Here is a 25370-nt window from a genome sequence, read left to right on the forward strand (position 1 = left end):
CGACCCCCTTCCGCACCGGGTGTCCGTAGATCAGGAGCGTGGGACTGAAGTGCAAACAAAACAGTAATAAAAGATTTTTTAAATAACTAAAAAGGGAGTGCAGCCTAAGACACCCTATATACGCATGGTCCACGGACTCCACAAGACCGCAAAAAGGGCATGTGTCCTGGGAGTCCGTGAACCTAAACATTCTCCTATTGTAGGGGACTGCTGCATGCAACACCCTCCAACCCAGGTCCCCGATAGAAAGGGGGAGAACTCCTCCGTAGAGGGCCTCCCATCGGGGACCTCCGCCGCCGGACGGCAACAAGGCACGCCAGGGCGTGTCCGGGCGGCGGACCAGGGCGAGAAAATGGAAGGTGTGCAGCAGCAGTCCGTACAGAAAACCCCTCCGCACCGTGCCAAATGGCACGGAGGGCATGTCCCCGAGGCGGCTCATATTATTGCGGGGCACCGGCACCCGAGGGAGGGTTCGGGGCTTGGGGCCAATGTGGAATTCCGTCCGAACAGGGGAACGTTCACCCGGAAGATCACCGCGCACCTGGGCCACCTCGAGACCTAAAATGACTTCGGGTCCGAGCACGACCGTTTTTAGGTCTTGGATGGCATCGGCTGCGACCTGAACACTCACTGACGCGCAACGCGCCAACTCCTGCGGGAGCATCCAGCCCAGTCCTCCGCCACCCAGCACGTCCCCGACCCTGGTCACCCCGGCAGCCACAGCCCTCCTCTCCGCCAGCCACTGAAAGGGATGGAGGGGCGGATTCCTGAGCAGCGGCTCTCTGACGATAGCCGCTACTCCTGACGGGGGAGAGCTGCGTCGCGTGGCGACCACGTTCCAGACTTTGATCAGGTCCTGGTAAAAGACGGGCAACGCCTGGAAGGAGCCACCGAGGCCCTTAAGAAGATGTAGTTGCACAGCCTGGGCACGGGTGTTAATCACTTGTACATAATGTTCACTATTGTAAATAAACTCCCAGTATGTCTCCTTGTTCTGAAGAGCAGTGTTGGTGTCACCCAAATGTGAAACCTTGGTTCCTGCACAAGATAAAGGGAGGTGTCTCAGTGCAGGACCTCTTCCCTGTGCTTTGTGCAGCCTTCAGACCAAAGTGGTGGTCCGGCTTCACACTCAATGGACACATTACTGATGCCTGCACCTCGATGGTGCTGGTCATTGTTGCCAGAATGTCGTGGGCAGGCGTCACAGAGTTCCATCATTCTCTCTGTGTGCTCTCAGCACCTTTGAGGTGAGGCTGGCCCCCCCATCTCTTCAGCATCTGTGACCAGTGACGCTGTGTTCCTGAAGGGGTCATGTGCTGAAGGCTGACAAAGGATCAGGTGCATTTAAAGTTTCGCAGCTGGGTCTCTATGATATGACCCTGATCACAGAGCGCAAGCGAGCTGCCCTCAGCCAGACAGGAGCCAGACATTCACAGATGCAATGTGAGGATCTATGGTATCCCCTCACTGCATGTTGTCATCATCCTCCACAGATCTAGCTGCTACGAGGGCCTCCTGAGCACACCTGCCTCGCCTGGCCAGTACGAAATCCTCATCACCGTCATCCTTGCCTTCGAAGACCTCCTCACTCTCATCCTCCATCTCCTCCTCAGCCAGCTCCTCTCCCCTTTGAGTGCTAGGTTGTAGGTGCAGTCTTTGGTGATACTGGTTCTCGGTCATCTGCAGGGATAGAAGATGGCATCTGTAGACCCTGAGTGCAGCTGGGCGCCGATGGCTCGCTGTGGCTCCTCAGTGACATCTGTGGAAGTCGCAGCCGTGCCTCCTTCCTGAAGGTGCTGTTCCTCCCTCTGCCCAGCCAGGCACCTCTGTCGCTGTCTCCTTCTTAGTCTCTGCTCTCTGTAAACCATGAGGCATACAACTAATTCACCAGGCTCCATGCTCCTGATGCACTCCTCCTGCAGGATGAAGGAGAGACACATGGGTTAGCATGGTTGCGCTAAGAATGTCTCTTGGTTAAGCCTGAAGGCTCTTTAACACGTCCCAGAGAGTGCTGGTCACCACTCGGATGGCCGGAGTTTAGTGCGCTGCATGGCTACCCAAAACTCTGCCCCATTCCACCTGACCGATTGGTGGCAGCTTTGCCCATTGGATTGCATGTTGTGCTCTCAGCTCAGGTGCAGGTATTCTCTTAACCCGCACTGCAAGGCTGCACTGTTAGCTTGAATCATGGGGGAGACTGGTCCAAACTGGAATGATGACATTGCAAGGGACTGGGAGCTCCTCTACCAGAGTCTGCTCCATGGCCAGCTTTCGCAAGGAGATTGTACAACATGCGCAGTCATTCAAATGTTCTGCAGTCCACTCAAATGCTCATTAGTTTGCTCTCTGTGCCTGAGAGATGAAAAGCACTGGAGCATTTGGTGACACTTTCATGCCTTTGCGTTACCTGAGTGGACAGATAAGCTAGACGCCCGACTCCAAACATATCAATGTGGCTGCACCTGAAATGTCTCAACTGCAGAGGAATGGTCACTTTATACAAGGTTTCCTTAATGCATGGCTGCTTCCTTCCACCACTACCCCCCGACCCCAACACATGCTTGTACACTACCATCAAGGCAACCTTTGCATTACCCACCCCTTAATCGCAAGGCAGCCCTTGCATCACCCACCCAGCTTGCCTCAAGTACAGTGCAACCCTTGCCCCCCCATATCTCATCTCAGCTACAGGGCAGCCCTTGCCCTGGCACCACACTGTCAGCCAGCCAGGAAAAAGCAACTTGCCTGTCCCCTTGCCTGTACCCACGGCCCCTCAACCTTGAGGTCCAACCCTCGTGAATGCTGCATAAGTCACTGTGCACTCACCTCCGAGTTCGCCTCTAAGTGCAGCTCACCAGGTACACACTTTATATGCTGTTGTGAAAGCACACCGATGTGCTCACAAGCTCCAGCATGGATGGGTGATTCCGGTGAGCTGGGCTTATAATGATAGGCAGATGTATGACAATGAAGTTCCCGATGGCGGGAACATGACCTGCCATTGACAGGCAGAGCGGACGGTTACAAACTGGTTTCACGATGGCCTGAAACCGATTTTTGGCCTTCTTGCCATATTATCCACTCACATCTCCAAAAACGCCCGATGCCAATGGCCACAGAAAATTCCGCCCCTAACCTCAACAATCTTTTGGGGGAGAGTGAGTTTCAGATTTCCACTTACCCTTATTGAAAAGAAGCGTTTCCTGACATCACCCTGGAACTGCTTAGCTCTAATTTTAACATTTTGTCTCTTTGTTCTGGAGTCCTCAATTAGAGGAAATAGTTTATATTGTTTTCCCTATCAAATCCTTTAATCATCTTAAACACCTCAGTTAGCTGGCCCCTTAATCTTCTATACTCAAAGGAATACAAGCCTAGTCTATGCAACCTGTCCTCTTGGCCTTAACCCTTTTAGCTTGGTATCATTCTGGTGAATCTGCATTGTATCCACTCCAAGGCCAACATATCCTAACTAAAGTGAAATACCTAATACTGAATGCTGTTCTCCAGATGGGTTCTAACCAGAGTTTTATATAATTATATCGTAACTTCCACTCTTTGTATTCCAGCCCCATCGAGATAAAAGGCAACATTTCATTAGTCTTTTTAATTAATTTTTGTACTTGTCCACTAGCCTTTCATAGTTATTTTTCTGTTCTGGGCTGTTGTGTAGCAAAAAGGGTTGAGACTGTCTAAATTCATTCATATTGAAATTTTACAGACAGCAGAGAGAGGAAATCTTCACTTCATCCATTTGTGTTGGGCTCACTTCCTAAGGCCAGGAGATGAAACCAACTCCCAGTGGGCTTTTTGGCATTTGACTGAGTAAAACCAAACTGATAAACTTAGGCCTGAATTTTTGCTCCTGGAATGGGAACACAGTGTCGGAACAATTCCTGGCTCTGCAAACCTAACCTAGGAAAAGTACCCCGCAAGTTCTGATTTCCAGTGTGGGGTGTTTGAAAATTGGAGTTGTGGTGGGCAACCCTGGAAAGAGTTCCGAGTCTGCTGGGTGCGAAGACAGACTGGACAAAAGGCCTGCTTCAGTGCTCTGGCACTTTGCTGAAGATATCAAAAAATGAATGAAAGAAAAACATCTTTCTAGCGCTCACACCGACCACTCCCACCCGCCCCCCCACCCTCAACACTTCCCATGCCCCCCCCACCCATCCCTCATGGCCTTTCATTTCTTCCATGTCCACTTATGCCCCTCCACCCACCTCCATGGGCCCTCATATCCCCCATGCCAACCTATGCCCCTACAACCACCCCATGGCCCTTTATAGCCCCATGCCAACTTAGTGCCAGCTCATGCCAACCTATGCCCCCCCACCCACCAGCCTTTGCCCTTACACCTACCATGCCAACTCACCCAGGATCCACCATGGACAGACCTCAGGACCCATGCTGAGATTAATGAAGTTCTTAAGTGGCTATTGACGAATGCACTATTTCAAAGAATACACTCTAATTGATAAAAACCCATTCATTACATTTAACCTTCTTTAATCCCTTATGAAAACAAGCATTTGTATTGTTCATAAACATTTAGCTGTCAGTGAAACTGTAAACTCACAGGCACTCCACTGTGATAATGATAGGTTTTGACATCAATCATGCGGCACTAACACTGCAGACAATTTTAAAAAATATTTGAAGAGCAGGACATTTAACTGCCTTAACAGATTGACAGTTCTCTTGACAGTTCCAATGAGCTCGACACTTCTAATGAGTTTATGCATATTTTACACACGTTCATTTAACAATCCCAAAGGGCACCTGACCTCTTCCAAAGGTGTCCTGAGACCATATCTAAAAGGGTGCCTTACCTCTCCAAAAGAGTACCCTACTTCTCCAAAGAACTCAGGCAGCTTTAGACCTTCTCCTAGCAGGTCCAAAGTGCACAAGCTATGTTTTGGACATCCCACTCGTGAAAATCTGATCTGGCTGAGGCAGCTTCACTTAACATGTGCAGTTGCCTTCATAAACCATGGATGCGCACATTAGAACCTGCCCCCATTCCCCCCTGCAAAAATGGTGGGGGCTAGATTCGGGGGGTGGGACTGCTGGATCTAGACATGCTGCTATTTTTGCTAAGACAGAGAAGCTCTCCGTCTGCTCGAAAATGTTGACCCTAGTGTGGGCAGTAAAGAAGAACATGACATGCTATATTGCAAGATGAGAATAGCCATTTGTTATTGCAAATCAACTTGCAGATGCATGAGTCTTCTATTTGGAAATGTGACTTCAGGCTAAATCCTTGATATGAAAATTGCTCAACCATGAATGAATAGTTAGATTTTCCAAAAATAAACGATTTGGAGAGCAATTTGGCACCATTTTGCAAGGAAGCTTAATTTTCTCAATTATTTAAAGTGCAGAAAGCATCTAGATTAGCCTCTAGACTAAATTGACAACAGTTAATTTAAACATAAGGACCATTCTGGTCTCCAGCTGTGACAGTTTATCTACTGGCTGCAGCACTAAAGATAAAACATTAGAATTCTTATGCTTAAACCTAAGTGCTGGAGAAAATCCTCACAAGAATCACCAAATATAAATAGCGATTACATTTTTTTCGGAAAGCAAGGGTTAAGTACTGTAGAATCACAAATGTCTGCAGCACAGCGGGATAGATTTACATCTTTACCATTGAGCAGTAATTAGACAAGCTCGATAAAGGGCAGGCAATCCACTCCACCAGATTACTGCACAGGTGGTGCAGATGAAGCTCTACCCCATTGTGTCTGAGCTGGTTCTTTACTAAATGAATCCCACTGCCCCATATTCTTCCCGCAGGCCAGTACCTTCTACATCCCACATCTATCAGTTTTGTCAAAACTACACCCCACAATAAGCAAGCAGGTAAAAGGAGGATACTGATCTACAGGTGCACATGCAAGTCTTCTTTCTAAGTGACTTGAGATTCTAGAGATGAGGTTTGCCTAACTGGGGACTGAGAACCATTGCATTTCATAGAATTGCATAGATTATAGAGCACAGAAAAAAAGCCATTCAACTCATTTCGTCTGTGCTGGTGTTTATACTCCGCTTCTCCTATTTCATCTGCCTCATCTTAGGCTTTCAGCATTTCCTATTGCCTTTTCTCTCATGTTGTCAATTTCAAACATATATTGCTTGCTGAGTAATGATGAGCATTGGTTTGGAAAAATAAAAGTAAGTCAATGAATGACATCAGCCTATGGAAACAATTATATATAGTTTCTTTGATTGACTGTATAGTCATTGGTTTGTTTGTGCCTTTCCAGCTGACATTTTAATCCACAGGGAGAATACTGTACACTCCTAGGTTACCACAGGACAGCCGAGATACAGTGTGCTATGGCTATATCGAAGCTTGGTTGTCTATCTTATATATCAGTAAACTGCATTGGTCCACTTGTACCTGCCATTTCTAACACAATTAAATGCACAGTTTTCTGCATACTAAATAAGGTGGTAGGAGGAAACTACATAATACTGTCAAAGCTGCACAACAAAGATTGAAAGTTCAAGATTAACTATGGCTTTATTTCCCAAACATTTTCTGGAGACTTTCTTGGTTTCTGCACTAAGATTATTTGATTGCCTGGGCACAGTTAGTACTGGGAAAGAAAGTGAGAATGTGCCCACAATGGAGCCCATCTGACTTTCAACACAGTTGAATGAATGGACAGAAAATCGGGTGATCTTCATGAGGGATCTGTCTTCCTTCCCACTCAGTTTTGTTGAATTCACCTTGCCCAGGCAATCAACCAAGGTGCAGGAACGGGAAAATTAGAGCTTAAGAGAATTTAAATATTTTATAGTGGGAATCGCTTGTTCATTATTCCATCCCTCATTCAATCGCAGAGCTGAGAAATTTGGCCATGACCTGAGGTTGATAGTTGAGATAAATAATTTGTAATGTGGAGTGTGATAACCACTAGAACAATAACAGCCTCACATATCTTCTCATTTGTAGTATCCTGGGGGTTACCATTGACCAGAAACTGAACTGGACTAGCCATATAAATACTCTGGCTACAAGAGCAGCCAGAGTCTAAGAATCCTACAGCGGGTAACTCACCTCCTGCCTCCCCAAAGCCTGTCCGCCATCTACAAGGCACAAGCCAGGAGTGTGATGGCATAGTGGTATTGTCGCTGGACTAGTAATCCAGAGACCCAGGGTAATGCTCTGCGGACCCGGGTATGAATCCTGCCATGGCAGATGATGGAATTTGAATAACAATAGCAATAACAGTCTGGAATTAAAAGTCTAATGATGACCATGAAACCACAGTCGATTGTTGTAAAAGCCCATCTGGCTCACTAATGCCCTTTAGGGAAGGAAATCTGTTTTCCTTACCTGGTCTGGCCCTACATTTCACTCCAGGCTCTTAAACACCCTCTGAAATGGCCTAGCAAGCCACTCACTGCTACAAAGTCTCAAAAAAGGAATGAAACCGGATGGACCACTCGGCATCGACCTAGGCAATGAAAACGACAACAGCAAATTCAGCCCTGTCAACCCTGCACAGTCCTACTTACTAACATCTGGGGGCTGGTGCCAAAACTGGGAGAGTTGTCTCACAGACTAGTCAAGCAGCAGCCTGACATACTCATCCTCATGGGATTATATCTTACAGATAATGCCCCAGACACCACCATCACAATCCCTGGGTATGTCCTGTCCCACCAGCAGGACAGACCCAGCAGAGGTGGCGGCACAACGGTATACAGTTGGGAGGGAGTTGCCCTGGGAGTCCTCAGCATCGACTCCAGACCCCATGCAGTCTCATGGCATCAGGTCAAACATGGGCAAAGAAACCTGCTGCTGGTTAGCACGTAGCGCGCTCTCCTCAGCTGATGAATCAGTGCTCCTCCATGTGAAACAACACTTGGAGGAAGCACTGAGGGTGGTAATGGTGTAGAATGTACTCCAGGTGGGGGGCTTCAATGTCCATCCCCAAGAGTGGCTCGGTAGCACCACTACAGACCAAGCTGGTCGAGTCCTAAAAGACATAACTACTAGACTGGGTCTGTGGCAGATGGTGAGGGAACCAACAAGAGGGAAAAACATACTTGACCTCATCCTCACCAAACTGCCTGACGCAAATGCATCTGACCATGACAGTATTGGTAGGAGTGACCACGGTACAGACGTTGTGGAGATGAAGTCCCGCCTTCACATTGAGGATTCCCTCCATCGTGTTGTGTGGCACTACCACCATGCTAAATGGGATAGATTTCAAACAAGTCTAGCAGCTCAAGACTGGGCATCCAATGAGGCGCTGTGGGCCATCAGCAGCAGCAGAATTGCACTCAAACACAATCTATAACCTCATGGCCTGGCATATCACCCAATTTACAATTACCATTAAGACAGGGGATCAACCCTAGTTCAATGAAGAGTGCAGGAGGGCATGCTAGGAGCAGCATCAGGCATACCTCAAAATGAGGTGTCAACCTGATGAAGCTATAACATAGGACTACTTGCATGCCAAACAGCATAAGGAGCAAGCGATCGACAGAATGAAGCAATCCCACAACCAACAGATCAGGTCTAAGCTCTGCAATCCTGCCACATCTAGTCATGATTAGTGGTGTACAATTAAACAACTCACAGGAAGAGGAGGCTCCACAAATATCCCCATCCTCAATAATGGGGGAGCCCAGCACATCAGTGCAAAAGATAAGGTTGAAGCATTTGCTACAACCTTCAGCAGAAGTCCCGAGTGGATGATCCATCTCAGCCTTCTCCGGATGTCCCCAGCATCACAGATGCCAATCTTCAGCCAATTTGATTCACTCCGCATGATATCAAGAAATGGCTGAAGGCACTGGATGGTGCAAAGGCTATGGGCCCTGACAATATTCCGGCAATAGTACTGAAGACTTGCGCTCCTGAACGTACCGTGCCCCTAGCCAAGCTGTTCCAGTACAGCAACAAAACTGACATCTACCCGGGTATGTGGAAAATTTCCTAGGTATGTCCTGTACACAAAAAGCAGGACAAATCTAACCCGGCCAATTACTGCCCCATCAGCCTACTCTCGATCATCAGTAAAGTAAAGGAAGGGGTCATCAGCAGTGCTATCAAGCATCACTTGCTTGGCAATAACCTGCTCACTGACACCCAGTTTGGGCTCTGCCAGGGTCACTCAGCTCCTGACCTCATTATAGCCTTGGTTCAAACATGGACAAAAGAGCTGAACTCACAAGCTGAGGTGAGAGTGACTGCCCTTGGCATCAAGGCCACATTTGACTGAATGTGGCATTAAGGAGCCCTAGCAAAACTGGAGTCAATGGGGATTAGGGCGAAAACTCTCTACTGGTTGGAGTCATACCTAGTACAAAGGAAGATGGTTGTGGCTGTTGGAGGTCAATCATCTCAGCTGCAGGATATCACTGCAGGAGTTCCTCAGGGTATCATCCTTGGCCCAACCATCTTCAGCTGCTTCATCAATGACATTCCTCCCATCATAAGGTCAGAAGTATGGATGTTCGCTGATGATTGCACAATGTTCTGGACAATATTCAGGCTTGGGCTGACAAGTGACAAGTAACATTCGAGCCACACAGGTGCCAAGCAATGACTATCTCCAACAAAAGAGAATCTAACCAAAACCACTTGATGTTCAATGGCATTACCATCACTGAATCCCCCACTATCAATATCCTGGGGGTTACCATTGACCAGAAACTGAATTGGACTAGCCATATAAATACCGTGGCTACAAGAGCAGGTCAAAGCCTAGGAATCCTGCGACAAGTAACTCACCTCCTGACTTGCCAGAGCCTGCCCACCATCTACAAGACACAATTCAGGAGTGTGATGGAATACTCCCCACTTTCCTGGGTGAGTGCAGCTCCCACAACACTCAAGAAGTTGACACCATCCAGGACAAAGCAGCCCAGTTGATTGGCAGCACATCCACAAACATTCACTCCCTCCTCCACCAATGCACAGTAGCAGCAGTGTGTACCACCTACAAGATGCACTGCAGGAATTCACCAAGGCTCCTTAGACAGCACCTTCCAAACCTACGACCACTATCATCTAGAAGAAGGGCAGCAGATAGATGGGAACACCATGACCTGGAAGTTCCCCTGCAAATCACTAACCAACCTGACTAGGAAATATATCGCCGTTCCTTCACTGTACCTACACCACATGGACTGCAGTGGTTCAAGAAGGCAGCTCACCACCACCTTCTCAAGGGCAATTAAGGATGGGCAATAAATGCTAACCTAGCCAGTGATGCTTACATCCCGCAAATGAATTTTGAAAAAACTCTTTTTGCTTAAGTACAGTGGTTGAATCTTAAACTTTTAAAATCCCAAAAGGTCATTGGTTCACCACAGAGGATGTTCAAAGAGATTTCATTAAATCTTGCTGTAAAGGTTAAATTACACAAAGCCTGCTCATTACTTATCTATTTGTTGAGCAGGTCAGTGTGCTGCGTAGCAAATATCTGGGAAACTAGCGATTGTCTATTAATAAGCTACGTGATGGATGCTCGCAACCTGATTGGACATATATTACATCTGTGTTATCTCAGTAAAACATCCTACAAGATGCCCCAGAACATGAGGTTATCTGAAGTCAGGTACTGGGCAGTGACATCAATATTATAGGTTACTAGTTTGCCTCATAAAATATGAAATCTTATGTTCACATTCAGGGCTGGGTTTTGTAGGGCCAACGAGCATCTCATCAACCGGTCGGGAAACATCGGGGGCAGCCCAACGGGAGAGTGCCTGATAAAGAAGAACCCCCACCCCAGGAGGCTGCTGTTGGCTGAGCAGCCTTCCAAGGGCATGGGAAAGCCATGCGACGCTTGTAAACCCCTGAGGTACCACTAAATTGCAGTGGCCTCAGGAATAATGGGTGTTGATTGGCTCATCAATGAGCCTAATTGACATCCTGTCACCAGTGTCCGGGAATCCCACATCAGCCCCTTCTGCCTTCCTACTTAATCGTGGAAGGTTCTCTTTCCATCGGGAGATTAACTTGGAGCCTCTCCTGCAATTAAATATGACCATGGTTGCCACTGTGACGGACTGCATTAAATCCAGCCCTTAGAACCTCGCTCTTTAAAGATTAGGTTACATACTTAGGTGCAAAGCAGCATATTGCTTCTTTTATAATCAAGGTCTGCAATTCACAGCTTGAGTCCCTGGTGTAAAAACTCTGAAACTAAAACAAAAAATTGGATAAAATCTCCATCAACATTTCACTGAAATCGAGAATTCTTCCTGACTATCAAACCCCAACCAATGTCATTTCCCTCCTTGGTGGTTGATCCAGATATTAATAAGCATGCTAAAATGTATACAGCACAATAAATGTATGTCAGGAGGAAATATTCCACAGTCAGTTATGTTTTTGTTTTCTAGGCTTTTAATGAATTTGAGATTGAACAACACCAGGAATGTGCTTACGATCATCTAGAAGTGTTTGACGGAGAGACTGATAAATTTGCAATTCTGGGACGATTCTGTGGCAGCATCATTCCAGCTCCTGTCATCTCCACTGGAAACAAGATGTTTATCAGATTTGTTTCAGATGCATCTGTACAAAGGAAAGGTTTCCAGGCTACCCACTCCACTGGTAAGTTTGGCGAGATGCTGAAGCTTTAGGACATCCCATTTTTCGGGTAGTAAAGATGAGAGCTGCTTTCATCAATAAAAGAAAAGCCTTTTCTTCAAATGTCGAAGATATACCATAAGTTGAGTGAGAAATAATAATTTGGGAGATCATAGGGATGACTGTCTCTTTTATTTCTGACATCTACATGGGCCATAGTTTTCCATGCTGTACAAGATCATTATTAATTATTATTGGGTTGTGTTATCTTATGTCCATTAACATCACTTGTGTACAAAATTATGAGGGGAATAGATAGGGTGGACAGGATAAAATTGTTTCCCATGGTGGAGAATTCTAGAACCAGGGGACATAGGTTCAAGATAAGTAGCAGAAGGTGCAGGGGGGACATGAGGAAGAACTTTTTTACGCAGAGAGTAGTGGGTGTCTGGAATTCGCTGCCCAAGTTGGTGTTAGAGACAGAAACTTTAAACTCTTTTAAAAAGTACCTGGATCTGCACCTCAAGTGCTGTAAGCTGCAGGGCTATGGGCTGGGTGCAGGAAGGTCGGATTAGAAAGGGCACCTGGGTGCCCTCGGGCTGGCATAGACAAGATAGGCTGAATGGCCTCCTTCTGTGCTGTAACTTTTCTATGGTTCTATGACATCACTTGCTTTTACAACTAGTTTTTCAAAATTCATATCACACATTTTGTTTTTTATAGTCTGTACTATTTTGATGCATGCCATTCATGAAATGAATACAGCTCTATTATGTTTAATATAGTGAATGGATTTGCAGTCCACTTCACAAATATTACACCAAACATTATCTCAATGTTGACCACACTATTATATGTGAGCAATAGTAAATGATACAAAGTGCACTGTACATCTCACAATATTTAATTGTGATATGTCTATTATAAAATTGCTGAGTGGGTTGTAATATTCCATTTCCAAATGAATGGAAAAGCTATGTCAGTCTGTGCACTGAGATCTTTCTGTTGGAAAAGCACCCACAGTTATCAGCTGCACGTTATGTCTATAGGTGGCACTGAAATAAAAACAGGAAATGCTGTAAATACTCGGCAGGTCTGGCAGCACGGAGAGAAAAACAGAAGCCTACATTTTCATCCCTTGACTGGGTTTGCCAAGTCAGGTGATACACTCATAGACATTTACAGCACAGACGTCTATGAGGTGATGCTGGGCAAATGTCCGCCTGCAGTTCAGATTTTCAGTTGTGAGGGGGGTGGGGGGGTGGCGTGGTGGGGTGGGTTGCGAGCTGAAACAGGAGCTGGGGCAGGTGACCCCAAAAGGAATGTGCAGGCTGCTGGGTACAGAGGTGGGCTGGGCGCAAGGCCTGCCTCTGTGCTCCGGCAATGTATTTACGTAAATAAAAAAATAATAAAACTAAAAACGTCCCTCCAGCCTTCACCCCTCACCCCTTTACTCACTCCCTATGCCCATCTATGCTAATCTATGCCAACTCATGACCCCCACCCAGCCCCCATGGCCTCCTTACTCCATATGCCAACTTAGTGCCCTCCATTGCACCCATACCCCCATGCCAACTTAGTGCCAGCCCATGCCCCACACCCACCACCATTTGCCCTTACCTCCTCCATGCCAACTCACCTCGGATCCTTAGCTAGTTCCTTGACAGCTTTGATACTTGATAGCTTTGACTGGTTTAAAAGCTGGACCGCTCTTTAACAGCTGACAGTTCCTTGACAGCTGGACAGTTCCTTGACAGCTGGACAGCTCATAAACAGTTCCTTGACAGTTAGACAGCTCTTTGACAGCTTGACAGTTCCAATGATTTTGTGATAAAAAAATGCATAATCATGTTCGCTTTTAACAATCCCAAAGGGTGCCTTACCTCTCCCAAAGATGGCCCAGGACCACATCCAAAGCAATACCTTACCTCGCTAAAGGGTTACCCTGGCTATCCAAATGAATGCACCAAGTTCAGACCTCCACTTATCTGTTCTAATCTGCACACTCTGGGTTCCATAGTGCTGTTCTTCCAAAATCCCCCTTCAGTAGAGGCAGCTGGCGATTTAAATGGCCAGCTGCTGCTGGGAGTCGTGCATTTGCAAACCCTGGCCCAACTCCAGTCCCGTCCCCACGAAGACGGCAGATGCTTGGTTTGGGACCGGAACTAAGAAATTTCAGCCATTTCCAGGATGTTCGCCATGACGGAGAACCTGTTCGTCGTGGTGATAATCCAAGTCAGAGTTAACGTTTAGGGTCAATGACCTTTTGTCAGAACTCATTTTAATGCACTATTGTCTATTTCTTACAGGTGTAGTTCTGTGGCAGTCTTCCATCTCATAAGACGATGGTTTGTGTCATGGTGATCAACTCTGTCTTAAGCATCACCTGGTGTGGCTCAGGGGCCCCACTCTGGCATGTCAGTCTCTGCCACCTTTTATGCAGAGGAAGACAGTGGGCTGAGAAGGTGCAGGATTCACTGGCCTGTTTTCTCTGGGCCCTCTTCTCAGCCAGCTGAGCTTTTCGTTTCTGCTTGCCTTTTCCAATGCCGCGTCAAACAGACTGTTTGGGCTGGTTTAGTTGTATATTAGTAAACTTTTTCATAAAACAGTTTTCAATTGTATAAATGCTATGAAAGGCAATTTCCTGCCTTCATGTATGTCTCTTAAATTTGTACATTTATCAGAAGTTTTGCAAAATCAATTTTTAAAAATTACAAAATACCATGCAACTCGACAGCTTTTGGAACCAAACAATTGCTTTCAGTTAAATTTTAGTTCAACAGTTCATTTCTATGGCCCTACCTTTGTAGGCATCACCATAACATGAAGGAAGTCACGCATTTGCTTCTAGAAGCAGGGAGGCCACATTGTCATTGAGTTATACAACACAGAAACAGGCCGTTTGGTCCATAATTGTGAGATAGTTTATTCCCAGCCTCAGGAGCAAAGCAGTCGTCGTTGCAAATATCACCCTCAGGACCTTTCTGTTTCTCTAATCCCGACCTTCACCCTACCAGTAGCTGTTCCTTTAGCTGACAAGGTATCAGTCTCTGGAATTCCCTCCCCTTCCTCCTTAAAACCCTCTTTAAAGCCCATCTCTTTGACCAAACTTTTGACTGCCCCTCCTAATTATTAATGGGCAAGATTTTAACTCACTCAAACTCCATCCACTTGGACAGCTAAAATCAGGCCCACTTTCTCCTTTACAAAAACAGAATTACCTGGAAAAACTCAGCAGGTCTGGCAGCATCGACGGAGAAGAAAAGAGTTGACGTTTCGAGTCCTCATGACCCTTCAACAGAACTGTTCTGTTGAAGGGTCATGAGGACTTGAAACGTCAACTCTTTTCTTCTCCGCCGATGCTGCCTGACCTGCTGAGTTTTTCCAGGTAATTCTGTTTTTGTTTTGGATTTCCAGCATCCGCAGTAGTTTTTTGTTTTTACCACTTTCTCCTTTGGTTTTTGTCCGTTTTTTTCCTCACGCTGCTGTGAATTGTCTTGGGACATTTTCCCTACATTAAATGTGCTATATACATGGGAGTTGTTGGACTCAGGTAGTGTTATTTTTTTCCACACCATTTGAAACCCTTTAATTTAAACAGAGTTGAAAGTCAGGTTAGCTGTACTGATGTATTGTTCACTGTGTGGCGTAATAATGCCACCTTGTGGCAAATGTCATTTTTAACTGTCAGTCACATTTGACTGAGTTGCAGATTGTAATAGTAATTGAGGATAATAACTCGACACAGGATCACCTAACTCCAATAATTAAGACAAAAATGCTCAGCATATTTCTCAAAACAAATTTCAAGTGAAATGTATTCCCTTGTATATAGCACCTTAATACTTTTGTTTGGTCTCTCAGTTAGCCAAATGCCACATTTGTAGTGACTGTGCTGTTTAGATTTTTTAAAATGAAAATGCGCTGCTTTGACATGTTTCACCATGAAGTGGGATGTGGGATGTGTGTTCACATCCACAGACTAGTTTCAAAACTAACCGAATGCTATGACTGCAAACGATCAGGGAAATATGCAGAGCTGAGACCAACGGCGGAAAAGCAAAATATGCAGATGCTGGAAATCCGAAATAAAAACAGAATAGGCTGGAAACACTAAGCAGGTTGGGGAGTTCTGGTAAAAGACTTTGAGGCATTAATTCTGTTCTTCTCTCCACAGATCCTGCTTGACCTGTTGAGTATTTTCAGCATTTCCTGCTTTTATTAGAGACTGATGGTACTTTTTCAGGACTTTAAATACTGAAAATGTGTCAATGATGGCAGAAAAATGGTACTCTCACCATTGACAATGCTCTTTAAAGCAGGACACTTCTGGGCAGCTAATGATATCATAGATATGCATTTTCATGTGTCTCATAGATTGAACCATGCCCCTAGTTACATTTAATGGCATGATACTGAAATTTTATTGTCTATGGATTACATGTTTCCAAGTGTTGGTAGGTCTTGATTTGGAGCAACAGCAATAGAAAGGCAAATGGGGAAGCGTGTTGTACAGGTGTTACAGGTAAACTTTTGAGTGCCAATCGCAGAGATTTCAAGAGTTCAGTAGCATACTGATACTGCAAAGTGCATTTATCTTATGTAATGTTTAGTGTGTCATTGAGTCATGGCACTACACTGAAACTAGTTTGATGGCGGATCATATTAAAGTGAATGTGTTGGGGTTGCAATTGGTCATCATTTTTAAAGTTAACCATTAATAAGACTTTCAAGATGGCAGATGAAATTCTATATAGAAATGCTTCAGTGAAGACATGGGAAGGTTTATAGCACCCTCTACTGTTCCAATTGATTAAATAAATCTAATGCAGCATTAACATCAAACCCAATTTCCTTTTAATGCTAAATACATGCCCCAGTATGAAATGGGTTGTTTCTCAGCTGGCTGTAGAGTACAGATTCTGACTGTGTCTTCCCAAACTTCACTCTTGCCTGTGGTGTTTATGCAATGCTTGTTCTCCTGTATTTGTGGGATAATTTTCTATTCTGAGACTTGCTGAATAACCTTTCTAGAAGATTGCACTCCAATGGTTCAGGAACTTAATTGTCAAACAAATAAGAAATGTCCCAGGCTTGAACCATAGTCTCTGTCAACATAACTATTCTCAGCCTGGTGATGGTAAAAGTATGTGATAGTTGGGCACGTTATATTTTGCCTTAGCTTCTTTGGGTTTGAAAGGGAGAGTTGGCAGGATCTCTTGCTTCCACCTGATATCTAATGAATTCTTCTGGAAGTGTATATATATCAGATGAAGACAGAATCACACAGGAAGATAGGAACAGGAGGAGGCCATTTAGTCCCTAGAGCCCGTTCCACCATTCAAATAAACCATAGCTGATCTGCATTTTAATTCCATTAATCCATCTTGGTTTCAGAAGCCTTAACACCCTTGCCTAACAAAAATTGATCAACCTCAGCTTTTAAATTTTCAGTTGACCTAGCCTGAACAGCCTTTTGGGGGAGAGAGTTCCAAATTTCCATTACCCTTGGTGTCCTGAATGGCTTAGGTGAAATTTTAAGGTTATGCCCCCTTGTTCTGGACCTCCCAACTAGAGGAAATAGTTTCTAACTAGCCTATAAAATCCTTTAATCAGTTTAATCACCTCATTTAATCACTCATAATGTTCTACACTAAAGGGATACAAGCCAAGTTTACATGACCTGTCTTCATAATTGAGAGGTGTCAGCTGTGGCTCAGTCCATAGCACCCTCGCCTTTGAATCAGAAGGTTGTGGGTTCATGTCCCACTCCCGGAAACCAAGAACTGTGAATGTACTCGAAAGAGTTACAATCTGCAGCCATAACTCTCCTGAAACTGCCAAGCACGGCTAAAGCGGCGAGTAAAATAAAGTCTTCATAATTGAACCCTTTCAGTCCCTGTATCATTCAAGTGAATCTGTATCACAGCCCCTTTGACGCTACATTATCCTTCCTGATGTGTGGTGCCCAGAATGGAATACAGTGCTCTAGTCTCTCACTAAATAGCTTGTGATTGTTGATGTTGCAGACCTACACTTGAGCAATGACTGCTTGGGTGAAATATCAAGACGGTGATTGGGTGCCTATGGAACTATGACCCAGGACAGCAAGGAGGCAGCACCTTCAGGGAAGGCCTTAAGTTATCATAGGAGAAAGTGCTGCTTTCAGAAGAACAACCAAATATTAACCCTTCTGGTAGTACATGGCATCTCGAATGCTACTAGTGGCAATTCATTTACTTTGTTAAGTAAAATGAAAGGATAAATAAATTCTGAAGACAGAATAAAAAAAGACATGGTTGCTTTACATAAATCTGATATTTTGTCGGAATCTATTCAGAAATTGCAGTGGACAAAAATAATAACAGCTTGTTAGTTTATTTGCTTTCCATGGGCGTTAAATTTATTTGGAGGGCCTCCAAGACAATATATAGATTATTATGAAGTCTCAGCATTTGCAATAGTAATCATTAACACAACAGTTTTAAAAACACCTTACATTTGTAGGCCAATTATACATCAAGACAAACTATGTGGTGTGATTTGGGTACAAGGTCACCCACTCAAAGAGCAAATAGGCAAAAGTCAGGAGGACAGCTGTGTACTCTCAGCAACCTCTGAAATATGACCACAGCCCAGGGTAAAGCCCAGTTTAAAATGGTTACAAATCATTCATTGAATCACCTGAGAGCTTTTTCTAAACTTGAACTCTTTTAATGTTAGCTAATAGTGGATAGGAAGTTAAACCAGCATGAGAGTGTTGATAAACAGAGCTCTCCATGTGTTTGAGCATACTAATACAAAGCCCTGAATATTCAGTAATAGGGCGGCCAGCTGTACAACTTAGGGCTGTTAGTCCTTTACTGCTGTAGATTGGTATCAGCCTAAGACTGCATTTTAACCGGTGCCAAAATATACATTTAGAGTGCCAGATAAACCTTTACTCAGGTTAAGTGCGAATCATATTTTGAATTTGGGTATGTTGAAGTGGAACATGCTTTAAATTACATCGGTTGTTGACATTTTTGAATCAGAGAAGTCTATTTTTTGATCAATCTAGGTTCTTTCTGATGGTGAAATCTTAATCTTGGAAATATTCTTCCAAAACACAGCTGTGCTTCCCTCTAAATCATGCTGAGTCTAAACATCAGCTAACAGCTGCTTTCTATTATTGTTCTTTACTGTACATCTGTCTGGCAGGCTTTTAGAACTTTAATGTTATCTGTTTTATGTGAGAGCTTCAAATAGAGAGAGCACAATTTACTGCAATTTCTGATCAAGAAATTAGATACGCAGCAAAAATAGGCGGCAAGTGTGTGAAGGCCAACACGGATTTGTTAAGGGCATATTGTGATTGACTAACTTGCTTGAGTTTTTTGATGAGGTAACAGAGAGGGTCGATGAGGGTAATGTGGTTGATGAGGTCTACATGGACTTATAAACGGCATTTGATAAACAGGTTTGTGAGCAAAGTTAGAACTCATGAAATAAAAGAGAGTAGCAGCATGGATATGAATTTGGCTGAGTAACAGGAAACAGAGTAGTGGTGAACATTTTTCAGATTGGTGGAAGGTTTATAGTGGAACAATTAGGGATGGGCAATAAATGCTGGCTGAGCCAGCGATGCCCACATCCCATGAATGAATGAAAAGTAAAGGTTCCTCAGGGAGCAGTGACATATATATTTGCAGATGAGTCAAAGGGCTACATTTTACAAGGAGTGGTGGAACTGCTCACCCCCCACCGAAGGAAAGTTGGCCTGCAGCTGACGCACCCGGAAGAAGCCTGCCCCACATGCTAAAGAGGTTGAGAGTGCGACTTCCGTTCCTTAGTGGGAGGGAGTCCTCAGGAGCTGCTGGCCAACCTGATTGACCAGCGCTCCCGGCAGTGCCAGAGTTCAGTAGTGAGCTCTGTCGGGATCACAAGAAGAAGCATGAAGAAGATGGATGGCTGCCCTGGAAAGACAAGCCTTTGGATTTTAGGGCAGGGAGGGGGCCTGGAGCCCAGGGAAGGCAGGGGAAGTGGTGAGGGGCTGGGTTTTGGAGAGCAGGCAGTGCAGAAAGAAGTGGGGGTAATGCCCTGGGGGGCGGGGGGGCCTGATGCACAGAGGACACCGCCCCGAATAAGGTGACCCCCCCTTTCCTTTCCAGCCTTTTTTCATGTAAGCTGTAAAAAAACAGCCTGCCCACTCCCACCTGCCTGCCTACGCAAGCCATATTATGCCGTGGGCAGCATATTAGCCAGGTCAATAGGCTTGTTAACAAACCTAATAGACCTTTAATTATGTATTTACATATGGCGTGCTGCTGATTTCAGCACCCGCCCACCTAGCATATTATGAGGGCCAGCTCGGGGGTGGGCCAGTCACCCAACCTACTATCCATGCCCCATCCTCTCCAAAAACCCGCCTAGCAGGGGCACATAAAATCCAGCCCAAAATTTGGAAATATTAAATGGAATTTTCTGAGCGGCATGAGCGGAAACTATGGCGTGACCTGCTTTACGATGGCGTGAAGGCAGGTCGCGATCGTCAGCTCAGCCTGTGTACGGTGGACTACGTTTCCCGTCATCGGTCAGCGGGAAGCTAATTGTAATACATTAGCATGTAATTAAAAGGCCATCCTGCCAGGCTCTTGGAACCCTGTTGTAACGTCCGTCCATGACTGCAGGAAAGCATGCCAACATGTTTCACAACAGCACACAGGCGACGTGCACTTGGCGGCCTTCACTTTTGGGGAACTGAGGTGAGTGAACAGCAGCATTCACCACAGCTCACCTGTTGTTTATAGGATTCCCACAGGTCTAGGGTGCGATTGACTGCACTCATGTGGTGCTCAGGTCTCTGTCGCTACATTCGGCGGACTTCATCAACCACAAGGGCTTCCTCACTGAACATGCAGATAAGCGACCACCAGAAATGCATCCTGCAGGCGTGTGCATGGTTTGCAGGGAGTGTGCACGACGCCTACATCCTGAGTCGCATGCAGATCCCTGCAGTCTTCCAGGGTCCACAAAAGCTGCAGGGTTGGCTCCTTGGGGACAAGGGCTACCCACAGAGGCCGTGGCTGATGACACCCGTGTGGTGGCCTCAGACTGCAGCAGAGTGAGGCACATGCAGCAGCTCACAACTTGGTGGAGCAGACCATCGGGATGCTGAAGATGGGGCTCCGGTGCCTGGATCGGTCTGGTGGAGCCCTGCAATACAGTCTGCAGAGGGTGTCACGCATCGTCGTCATCTGCTGCACCCTTTACAACCTGGTATAACCAACCAGGAGAGGAGCTGGCTGAGGAGAAGATGGAGAAGCTGGAGAAGCTGGAGGTCTCCTCCAATGTGCAGGATGCCGACAGGGATGAGGGTGAGGGGTTCTCAGTGGTGACAATGATAGGGATGAGGCTCTTGCAGTGGCTAGATGAGGTAGGTGCATTCAGGAGGCCCTCATAGCTGCCAGATTTTTGGAGGATAATGATGACATGCAGTGAGATGTCCCCATAGATCCTCACATCACAGTTGTGAACGTTTGACTCCAGCCTGGCTTATGGCAGCACCAGTACCCTCCGTGAGAATGCCCCTGTCATGGAGATGCAGTGGAGGCCTTAATAGTCACTCGATCGGTGATGCACAGCATCACTGGTTGCAGATGCTGGTGAAATGGGGGCCAGCCCCACCTTAAAGGTGTTGAGAGCACACAGAGCGAATGAGAGAACTCTATGGCCCATGCCCACTACATTCTGGCAGCAATGACCTGCACCATCGAGGTGCAGGCATCAGTTATGTTTCCAGGGAGTGTGAGGCTGGACCATCACTGTGGTTTGAAGGCTGTACAGAGCACAGGGAAGAGGCCGTGGACTGGGACACCTGTACTTATCTTGCGCAGAATGGTTTCACATCTGAGTGATACGCATACTGCTCATCGGAACAAGGAGCCATAGGCAGACATTCTTGAGAGTTTATTGACAATAATGAACAGTAGGTATAAGTGATCAACACCCGTGGCCAGGCTGTGCAGCTACTTTTACCTAACTTTCCTAACCCTGCCACTATGTCTTGGTGCTCCCTGAACATCCAGAGCAGAGGCGGAGCCAGCCTGCTGACAGTGACGCCCTGTCTGTGATGACTTTGGTGGGCATCCTCTGGAGGGCCCCGGACTGCTTTCGGGGTCCTGCTGTGTGGCAGTGGCACCCTCCTCAGCCTGTGAAGCTGGAGCTGCAGAGGTCACAGGAAGATGGGATTCGGATGGCGGTCACTCCCAGAGTCACCTGGGTGGATGGCCCCGGAGTGTGCGCCTGCTAATCCTCCTCCCTATGGGTGCCCGAGAGCCCCTGAGTGACTCTGTGAGCAGAAGGGTAGCTGGAGTGAGATTGAGTTGCCCAGCACCCCTCTCATGTACACACTGTTGGAGGACAACGATGGCATCAGCGATGGAGTTGAGCCCACACAGCAGTGCAGGAGTGACATCCTGTATCTAGGTCTCTATGGCGGCTGCCACCCTACCAGTGTTGACCTCGGTGCATTGCAATGATGGCGCTATCACCTCGGCCTGAAGATGGACGGTCTCCTCCATTGTGCCTTGTAATCTGAGGAGTGCAGCGGACACTCCTTCCTGATGTTCCCAAGTTTGCCTTTGCAGCTCCAGCAACTGTGACAAGACCGAGTCCAGAGGCTCGTCATCTGACTCAGCAACATTTTGGCCTCCAGCAGTCCTCCGGGTGCCGGGGACCTTGGAACTCCCTGCCTCCGCCTGCTGTGGATCAGAAAGTGCGATGTGCTCACCAGATTGTGATCCCAAGGTTACTCTAAAGCTCAGTCTCGCTGAGTTTTGTGTCTCTGCACTGTTGAAGGGTGTGGGTGAGCGCTGTGATGGGACTTCAGGGAGGGTGCCTTCAGATTCCTCTTCAGAGGTTTCTTTGGGGCTTGATTGGAGGCCCTGGATCATGGACTCTGTTGGCTGTTTGGCAGATGTGCCTGCGAAAGCAAGGAGAGATAATTAGTGCATGGTAGTGGCCTGTGAAAGAGGACACATCACTAACAGCATGGTTGCTGGATTTTCACTTGGTAGAGCAGCGCCGACCTCACCGTCAGCACAGGACTGGTTCTGGTCATCGCCGGCCAGCTGGATGGCTTTGTTTTCCAATTCTGCCAGAACTTTGACCTTCGATATCCTTCCACCTGTCTGCAACCCTTCCCTCCTATTGGGTGCCAGTTTGTCCTGCATGGATAGAGATGGGGAGAGTGTATCAGGATCCTGCCGGGCCAGATGATAAGTATGCCTGGACTGTGTGGGTGGTGAGTGGTCCCATGGACGGGATGAGGACAATGACAGTGTACGTGAAAGTGTGAATGGTGATGTCCCTTGCACTATCAGTGAGTGAGCGCTTTGCTGGCGACTGCCTTTTAAAGATGGCGGCCGGCATGATGCAACAGCGGGGTGATGGCGGGCGGGTGAATGAATGAGAGCCCACTCGCCTTGGAAACGGTGCGTTTCACAGAAGTGAATAAATAATGAGGCGAGTTCAGGACAATATGGCATGAAAACCCGCCATTTTCATCAGCGGGTAGGACTCCATTTTACCCGCCCACTACTGCACTTAGTGGAATTCTGGGAAAATTCCGCCCTATTGTGAACCATGAGCAGGTTAGTGTTAAACTTCAAAAGGACATAGACAGGCTGGTGGTATGAGCGGGTAAGTGGCAGATGAAATTTAAAGTAGAGGTGTGTGTAGGATGAATGAGGAGAGGCAATATAAAATAAAGGAAACAATTCTAAAGGGAATGCAAAAGTAGAGTGACTCGGGAGGGTTATGTGCACAAATTAATGAAGATGGCAAGGCAGGTTGTGAGAGCGGTTAATAAAGCATACAGCATCCTAGGCTTTATAAATAGGGCACAGTGTACCAAAGCAAGGAAGTTATGAGAAAACACAGCTAGGAGGAAATGTAGTTTAAAAAGTTTGGTGGGCAATCATTAAGCATCCTGCAATGGTTTCTTTAAGGGCCATTGTCATGGACACTTAAGACCGGATTCAATGAGATGAAAGTTGCATTGTGTAAGTTCTCCTCATTTGTACTGCAATTTCACATTGAGCTCCTGTGCAGGACCCCACTTGTCTGTTTCAGGCAGGTGCTCTGGATGCCTAACATCCGATACGACAACTGGCACTCTGATAGGGCAGAGTGACTACAGGAAGCTACAAATCAGAATTAGTCCCACTATCCTTCATTTTACACCTCAAATAAAAACAGGCAAAATTATGTTGAACTTCTGCTCTGTCAAAAGAACAGTTTTGATGTGGCATTTGTACAGAAAATGCAGTATAACTCAAGAATTAGATTGTTGATTTTTGTTGAGGAGATAGTCTTGCACCATTTGGACTCCATACCAGCTACAGTGTCATAATAATGAATGACATAGAGGTGGCAGCATAGTTCAGTGCTAATGGTTTGTGGTGATCCAAAGCAAATTCCAGTGTCAAATTTGTAGTAGAAAGGCAATATTAAAAGTGTAGGAAGTTCAAAGTAAATTTGTTCTTTATAATTTCATTAATAGGCAGTAATATTAGATACACTATCACGATCAGTATTTTAAAATATATCTGACCCTAATATCTGGTTAGGCCTCGGTTTGTCAAAAAGTGACTACGATTCAGATACAAAATAAATCTAGTTTGAGCTAATTTAATATTAGATTAATTGTGTGTTGTTATAAAGGTTCTAATCTCCTGTCAGTTTTTTTGAATTGTAAAAAACATTTGTTTTCCTGTTAGCAAAACATTACTATGCCATACTTAATAAACTTATTTACAAACTCAATTCTTCAGAAACTATTTATCAAGCTGTGGAGGACATCAGAAGCAGTTAATGCGAAATAAATTTTGTTGAGTCACTATACCTAATCCTGTGATTCTCCTCGTGGAAATGTTTTGAGTACTGGTAGATGAGGGCTAGCTTTATAGCTGATGCTCTGCTATAGATGTGCATAGCATGGTTAGGCTTTAGGGGTGAAAATTGAAGCAAATAGAAAGAATTTTCTGTAAGGTATTTTTTTTATTTGCTTCAATTTTCACCCCTAAAGCCTAACCATTTGATTCCTCAGTTCATTGAAAAGCAGATCATTCTACAAGTAATGAGGTGCAAAATGCTGGCTTAAACATTTTTAATCCATACAACTGCTTAACGGCTCCATTGCTCTTTTTATACCTGAATCTGGCAATCGCATGGTCACTTATTTCTGAAATTAAAAAAAAACAGAAAATGCTGGAAACACTCCAGAGAATAAGCAATTTCTGTGGAGAGTGTTGTCGTTTCAGGTCAATCCCAATTTCCAGACTACCCTGCATGTGTCATTTGTTCCTGGTTCTCTGGAATTATTTCAAAATTGACACAGATTTGAGGATAACAGTGAATGAATGCCTACCACATTGTTTATTACTTGGCTCTTTTAATAGGTTAACATTTCTGCTAAAATAAATAACAGAAGTATGCCATACAAATTAATTAAGTGTTTGTCCTCTGACCTATATTCAACTATTGGCTACAAAGGTCAACGTCATTTTTCGCTATAGACATTCAACCCCTCCACAACTCCATCCCCTACCAGGATTGATTGATGAGATTTTTGGGTTAAATATTGGCCAGGATAATGAAGATGACTCCACTGTTTTTCAAAACAGTGCCTTGGAATCTTTCACTTCCACCTGAGAGAGCAGAGGGGGCCTCATTTAAAGTCTCATCCAAATGACAGCACCCCTGAAAGTGCAGCACTCCCTCAGTATTGCACTGGAGTGTCAGCCTAGATTTTGTA

General features: G+C 45.6%; 1 protein-coding gene across 2 annotated transcripts in view; it reads left to right on the forward strand.

Moving 5' to 3' along the window:
- The window catches only part of tll1 (tolloid-like 1), a 441724-nt gene that overhangs the window by 409388 nt on the left and 6966 nt on the right, over positions 1-25370 (forward strand). For both annotated transcript variants that reach the window (XM_078542318.1, XM_078542328.1), the window contains exon 20: positions 11383-11596. In XM_078542318.1, coding sequence (XP_078398444.1) covers positions 11383-11596 — 214 coding nt within the window. The remainder of the gene's footprint in view (positions 1-11382; positions 11597-25370) is intronic.

Source organism: Cetorhinus maximus, chromosome 1 (assembly GCF_964194155.1).
Source record: "Cetorhinus maximus chromosome 1, sCetMax3.hap1.1, whole genome shotgun sequence".
Lineage (NCBI taxonomy): Eukaryota > Metazoa > Chordata > Chondrichthyes > Lamniformes > Cetorhinidae > Cetorhinus > Cetorhinus maximus.